The following is a 7575-nucleotide window of genomic DNA, read 5'->3' as shown; positions in this document are numbered from 1 at the left end:
CCGGCGGGGACGGCCGTCCCGCTGGAGCCCACACTCGCGCTCGGCCGTCTTGACAGGCGGTCCTTGCTGGAGACGTGTCTGGTTACGGCTGTAAGAGGGTCAGAGATGCTTCCCGATTCCTTGGCCCTCTTGGGTAGCGGGGAAAAACCCCCAGTTTGTCTTTAATTGGGTGTTGAAAACCTTGCTCGGCCAAAGCAGTTCTTCTGCCCATTGGACAAGTTTCGTAATAATTGCATTCGGAGCGCGTAAACCCTGCTTAAACCTTTCTTTTACGAATAGCAACGTATGTTGCTGCTGATTGATCCCTAATCCTGGAAGTCACAGATTGAGGACCGGTCAGGGCATGTTTAGCATTTACGTTACTTAGGACTTTCCATAATCGTAACGAAATATAAGTGATGGCAATTAACTGACCTTGTTAATGGATGGTTTTCATTCTAAACAGAAGTGCGCTTTGAAGGAAATTTGGAAATTAAAGGTTGAAAGAAAGGAGATTGAAAAGAAGCAACCAATGTCCTGCTACCAGCTAGTGATGCTAACAATTTGGTGTATTTCCTTCCACTTATATTTATTTACCTTGTTGAATCAGGCCGTGTAATTTTCTTTTTCAAGTGCAAGATATTATATTAGTGAAATTTAGGCCAGGTGCAGTGGCTCATGCCTATAATCCCAGCACTTTGGGAGGCCGAGGTGAGAGGATTGCCTGAGCTGAGCCCACAGGTTTGAGACCAGCCTGGGCAACTTGGTGAGACCTCACTTCAACAATAAATCAAAAAATTCTCTGGGCGTGGTGGCATGTGCCTGTAGTTGCAGCTACTTGGAAGACTGAGGCGGAAGGATCACCTGAGCCTAGCAGGTCGAGGCTGCAGTGGCCATGAGTGTGCCACTGTACTTCAGCCTGTGTAACACAGTGAGACTCCAACTCAAAAAAAAAAGAATTCAAGTTGCACATTGGAAAAGTTTAATAAATAATTAAATTTCCTCTCACTTCACTCAGAAAGGTGTTACTCCAAACAAAATTAAGCTACTCTGATGTGTAATTCCTTTAAAAGATAAAAACTTTTGACTTAAAAGCTAGTAGGGCAGGTAGTGATCATTAAGTTGCAGCTTTTCCAATAGCCTCTTATATTGTTGATTTATATTGTTGACTTGTCAGTTTTTAAATTTGCTCTACCAAGATACTTTTTTTTTTAGTTGAAGTCTCACTCTGTTGCCCAGACTGGAGTGCAGTGGCACGCTTACAGCCACCACACCCTCTACTTGCTGGGCTCAGGCAATCCTTCCGCTTCAGCCTTCCAAGTAGCTGGATCTACAGGCGTGCGCCCCTACCCCCCTCTCACCCCCTCCCCCGCTAATTTTTTGATTTACTGTAGAGATGATCAAGTTACCCAGGCTGTTCTCGAACTCCTCAGGCAATCCTCTTGCCTTCACCTCCCAAAGTGCTGGGATTAGAGTCTTGAACCACTGCGCATGGCCTGAGACCTTTTATATTCATGATAAAAGTTTAAAAGTTACAATCGGTTTTATTCTCAAGCAGCTGACCTCAGTGATACAGTGACTAGAGAGAACCCAGTGTCAAATCAGGCATTTTGTATTTGTAGACTTATCCATAGCTTCATTTTGGTGGTAGTGGTCGATTTTACGTGTTCCTTTGTGTATGCCAAAAGGTAGAGCAGAATTTTTACAGTACCCTACTCTACTCCACAGAGAAAATGCACTTTTTTTTTTTAATGGAGCAGGTGGGACAGTGGTTAGAGTGGGGAAACAATATCATAATGACTTAATTTAGTCCTGGCCATTATGTCCTGGCTTTCTCCCAGAATATCAATTTATATTAAGTTGCTATGAGCACATTTTTTAATTGTACTTTATGAAAAAGTTTTCACTTCCTTCACCATTTAAAATGAATTAGACTAGGATGTTTCTATAAAACACTTTAAATGTATTTGCTATTAAATTTTTATTTCTTTGTAGATCCAGAAAAACCCAGAAGTGATGATGCAGTGGAAGTACAAGTAAATGGGAATCTTATCAGAGAACCTGACCATATGGAATTGGAAGAAGATAGGGCTGGACAGCTTAACATGCGTGGAGTTTTTCTACATGTCCTTGGAGATGCCTTGGGATCAGTGATTGTAGTAGTAAATGCCTTGGTCTTTTACTTTTCCTGGAAAGGTTGTCCTGAAGGGAATTTTTGTGTGAACCCATGTTTCCCTGACCCCTGCAAAGCATTTGTAGAAATAATTAATAGTACTCATGCATCGGTTTATGAAGCTGGTCCTTGCTGGGTGCTATATTTAGATCCAACTCTTTGTATTGTAATGGTTTGTATACTTCTTTACACAACTTATCCATTACTTAAGGAATCTGCTCTTATCCTTCTACAAACTGTTCCTAAACAAATTGATATCAGACATTTGATAAAAGAACTTCGAAATGTTGAAGGAGTTGAGGAAGTTCACGAGTTACATGTTTGGCAGCTTGCTGGAAGCAGAATCATTGCCACTGCTCACATAAAATGTGAAGATCCAACATCATACATGCAGGTGGCTAAAACCATTAAAGACGTTTTCCATAATCACGGAATTCACGCTACTACCATTCAGCCTGAATTTGCTAGTGTAGGCTCTAAATCAAGTGTAGTCCCCTGTGAACTTGCCTGCAGAACTCAGTGTGCTTTGAAACAATGTTGTGGGACACTGCCACAAGCCCATTCTGGAAAGGATGCAGAAAAGACCCCAACAGTTAGTATTTCTTGTTTAGAACTTAGTAACAGTCTAGAGAAGAAGACCAAAAGGACTAAAGCTGAAAGCATCCCTGCTGTTGTGATAGAAGTTAAAAACATGCCAAATAAACAACCCGAATCATCTTTGTGAGTCTTGAAAAAGATGTGATATTTGACTTTTGCTTTAAACTGCAAGAGGAAAAAGACTCCATTGAAATTGTTTGCCAAGTAGTGTAATTGAAGTCCTTGTCTGGTCACACAGTTTAATTCTATTTTTGTAAGAACATAATGGGGACTACATAACAGAATTCTTTATTATAACCTGGTGATTATTAGTGCAGAGTACAGCTATCCTGTAACACCTTTGGAAAACCAGTTTTAACACTATGTTACATTTTTGTTTAAGTATAAGAACCTTATATATAACGACATTTGATTTCCGGTTTTCCCATGATAAAAATTAGGGGGATAAATAAAATTGTTACTGGAATTTTTCTGCTTTTCTTTCCCCCCGGTATTATACTTTATTAGAACTATAATTACTAAAACTTTAAAATCATCAAAAATTTGTTTCCTTTGACATTTTAGGTAATATTTACTTAGCCTTTAAGATCATTACATAGCATGATGGCAGCATATTTTAAGAGTGACTCATGACTATTAGTAAGAAATAAGATCAGTTACTATCCTGTATTCTATATTGCTGAGTATTAATCTAATGAACAGTGAGATAGATAATAAATTGAACTACAGTTTACAAACAATAGGGCATATGAGGGGAGAGTAGGAGCAGGGAAGAAAGTTTACCAAACTAAATATTTAGATCATTGTATGTTAATATTCAGACTACATTTCTAAATTATTTTGAGAATTTCAACTTGTTTTCTACCGAAGTTAATCTAAAACATGGACTTGTTCACCAGCATTACTTTCTTGGAAAGATTGGTATAGAAACATTGAGCTGAAAGTTTACTCACAAAATAAATATTTTTAAGAATGTTAACATCTAATATTACATGCTAAATGCAAGCTATTAACGTAATCCTTTAAACTGGATATTTGTAAAAAAACTTTCAAAGTCATTTCATGATGATCAGTCATGAATGGACTTAAACGGAGCTTTTTGAGCACAACCAGCAATGCTCGTGCTTTGCCAAGAGCCAGACTTAAGGAAAACAATCAGAAAGTTAATGCAATTTGTGTATTAAATTCTTAGAAAAGAAAATTAAGTTTCTATAAGTCATCTGTCTTGACATTGCTCAGATCTTCCAATAGTGGCTTATTTTGTAAGATGCCACGATATCTACACAGGAAAATATTCTTGGCTATTTCATTATTGCTGTAGATTTCAGATTCAACGCAAATATTATTTAAGGGTATTTAAGTTATATTTTTCTTGATAGAGGGGGGTATGCTTTGTGATGAAAATGTAGGTTTTTGTCTTCAAGGATTAATATTAATATCAGTTATCATGTATAGCTCTATTTTTCTAGAAACAAGTATTCTGACTACTTCAGTAACTTTTATAGCTGACTACTTTTGGGATGGCTACCTTTGAAACAAATTCATTGCTTAGTGGGTGATAAGAGGAAAGTGTTAGAATTTGACAGTTAATTTTTAAAGGGATAATCTTTTGTGGTGTTTTTTCCTAGTATAAGCCTGTTGCTGGCAATGGGCCTGTTTGAGAACAGCTGATTTTTTTTCCAATGAGAATGTGGTAATTTTAGGAACATAGTTTGTAAGTTCACATTTACTATAATGGGCCAAAACCATAACCTGCCAGTTTGCAATACATCTTGGTCTTTTAATACTCTTATCTGATATTGTGTGATTCCGTTCTTAAACTGATAGTTAACGTGAATTTTGCAGAAAGATTTGAGTTTGCTTTTTTTAAAAAACATGTAATTGGGGGAATCTCATCTGGGTGAACAAGAGAGCTGCGAACGAATTGTACTGTATCATGTACATTCCTAATTTAACACCTTACAGGACATTTTATTAAGATCTCAAAACAATTTGTTATATAAACATTTCAGGAATGATACCAGGATTACTGGTAAAATATATTACGTTCAGTGGGGTTTTCTTTACAAATGCTCTATTTGAGGTCTGTGTCTTAAAGGTGGTATAACACCTAAGTATAAGACATCAAGTGAATGAGGATTTTTTTTTTAATGGTATATTAGCATGGGACAAGGGCTATGTAATTTTTTTTTCTAAAGTGCTTTGAAGAGAACAGCCTTTAGGTTTTAGTGATTCCACTTTTCATAATTTTTAAGTAACTTATATGTAACAAAGTGGTACTATAGGATTTTCTTTTTTCAAAGGACTTTGTCATGGCAAAATCAGTGGGCACGGGCTCACCTTTTGAGTTTTAGCAAAGAATTATTTATTTCTTTACAATGCACTTTCTAACCCATTTTAGCTATATTAGCATTATCTTTTTTTTAGAAAAAAGACATGCTTTATATTTAAATATTGTGGGATTTAAGAGTCTTTTTCAAAATAGTTATTCTTTTCTGAAAGAAAATGAGGGAAATAACCTGAATTATTAGGAAACTTAAACCCAATATTTAAATATACTGTTTTATAACACTGCATCAGTTTTAGGAGTTGCATCTCTCCTGCTGGCTCTTTTATATTTGAGCAAGATCAGTGTAGAATATGTGTTTAGAAACTTGTCTGTTGTCTCAGTTTAGTGAAAAGGGGGTGGTGCTGCATGTGCCTGAATTAAAACCAACAAATTTTTCCAAGCCAAATGCAGCCTTAGTGATGAGAGATTTAATTCTCCATTGGCACCTTTTAGCTTGTATGATTGCTTAGTTTTTTTTTTTTTTCCTGAAAAGTATCTGCATTGTGAAAGCATAGATTAGAACCTAAAAAGCCAAATTCTCAAAGACTTTCCTGTATGTGTTTTAATGTTTTAGAGAACATATTGAATAACTAAGGTGTGTAATTTGAATAGGAAAAATTTCCATCAAGTGCACCTTGGAAAAATCACAGTGGATAGAAGGCTGTGTTAATACGTTTGTGTCTTGTTAGCATTTTTGAAAGTTGTGAGGAAAAAGACTGATGGAACCTATTGTGAAATATTTAGTAGGTTAACTGGTATTGAGTTGAAGATTTTTACTGTTTATATGCAGAAGTTATTTGAATGATAAAAATGTCATTAGCCTGCTGTCTTAAGATGTTCACACAAATATGGAGAGTAATTCTACAATATAAAAATATTTATTTTAGTACTGAGTTTCAGTTAAGTCATAAAACAGTGTTAAAACTCTTGGGAATGCGGGGGGGGTTTTGGTTTTTAAATTGAAGCTGTGTCATACAGTGTTTCACCGTCTCTGAAATGAGAATTGTAATAGCACTATTTTGATGTAGCTCTACCAATATTATGTGATGATGCTATTTTGTTTTACTAACAAGCTCTGGAATACTTAGCAGTCATTTTCACTGGCACAAGAGCCTTTTGTATGTTATTCAATTTAAACTTTTAAACCAAAAATTTTATGGTCCAGTGTCTTTGGCAAAAAGATGCTGGAGGGAATGTAACATACAGTTAATGTGTGGTTATATATTAAAAAAGACACAAATTGCCATGTTATGGTTCTGCCTTGAAACAGCACAATGAAGTGTATCAGTGTATTCTGTGATTCTTTATGAAACTTCCATATTGTGTTGTTTTGTGTCTGCTGTCGCTTGTCCTTTGGGCCAGATGTGGCGCAGTTAAATGCAGTTATCATCTTGTTAAATGCAGATGCAATGTCTTTAGTGCTGCAGCGTTTCCTAACTTTTTGTATGTTTATGACTGTGTGTTATTTTCCAAAGCTGTTCCTACCTCACCATGAGGCTTTATGGATTGTTATGTATTATAAATGTTCTATATGAGACAGACTACTGTGTTTCTTCTCATTTGTTAAAAGTTAAGTAGAAAAATAAACTAATTTTAATATCTATTTCGTTTGTGCATATGGCCTCCCCTCCTGTATTAGGCTGGGTCATATAGAGAGTTGGATTTCAGGTATTGAAAAAGAAATTGAAGTTTAAAACATGTTGCTAGTGTACAAAATGACTAGGTTACAAGATAGGTGTGGAAGAAGACAAATGTGGACAAAAATTGCCATAGAAATTGAAACATTGAAAAGGCTTGATGTGAAGTACTCAACAGCTGTGAAATTTTGGAGGTTATAAACATTGATAGTTATGGTTAACCTGTTTCTTTTGGTACATACTTTTTGTTTGTAAGCATAGTTATAATAAGGATTATTAAATGTTTTACATCTATAACTCTTCTGCAATGATTAACCTAAGAGTTAGTACATTTTTGTGGTTATAAGAGCCCCAGACTATCACAAATGTCTTAGAATAAAATCTCTTTAAGTAATGTATGTTTCTGGCTGGGAGACAAAAGTTGGAAAAAAAATCAATTGACAAGTGACAGTAGATAAATAATGAAGGGAACTAATAAGTACAGTAGATATTCCAAAGAAAGGGTTGAAAATTTTTGGAAAGGATTGTGCATGTTAAAGTGGAAAGGAAACGAGGGAGTACAGAACAGTATAAAGAACTGGAGTTGGAGAGACAAATTGTCAAAGAAGTGCCATGTCAACAAGTCTGAATTTGGTTTTAGAGGACACTCAACTTTTTAGTGGATAAATGAGAAAGTGGTGTTATACAGAGTAGGTTTGGAATGGGATGTTGGCCACGTGGGACAGAAAGACAACCAGTTTACCAGATACTTCAATACTAAGAGCCTGAACTAGTTCCCAAATACACGTGTCCACATGTATGGGTACCACATTTCTTTTTTTCTTTTTTTTGAGTTGGAGTCTCTGTCGACCAGACTGGAG

At 36.0% G+C, this 7575-nt stretch overlaps 1 protein-coding gene across 1 annotated transcript; it reads left to right on the top strand.

The window, feature by feature from the left end:
• The first annotated feature begins 1980 nt into the window (after positions 1 to 1980).
• SLC30A1 (solute carrier family 30 member 1) lies at positions 1981 to 6681 on the top strand. The gene has a single exon (XM_021708993.1). It carries the CDS (start codon positions 2049 to 2051, stop codon positions 2874 to 2876), a length of 828 nt encoding a protein of 275 aa, XP_021564668.1. The 5' UTR covers positions 1981 to 2048; the 3' UTR covers positions 2877 to 6681.
• Positions 6682 to 7575: the final 894 nt, after the last annotated feature.

The sequence above is a fragment of the Carlito syrichta genome, unplaced genomic scaffold, assembly GCF_000164805.1.
Source record: "Carlito syrichta isolate Samal-C Ts95f unplaced genomic scaffold, Tarsius_syrichta-2.0.1 Scaffold153817, whole genome shotgun sequence".
Lineage (NCBI taxonomy): Eukaryota > Metazoa > Chordata > Mammalia > Primates > Tarsiidae > Carlito > Carlito syrichta.
This window is presented reverse-complemented; position numbering and strand designations above follow the sequence as displayed.

What these genes read in the sequence shown, in the direction of transcription:
- SLC30A1 (XM_021708993.1), top strand. Translation starts at nt 2,049, where the DNA reads ATGGAATTGGAAGAAGATAGGGCTGGACAGCTTAACATGCGTGGAGTT.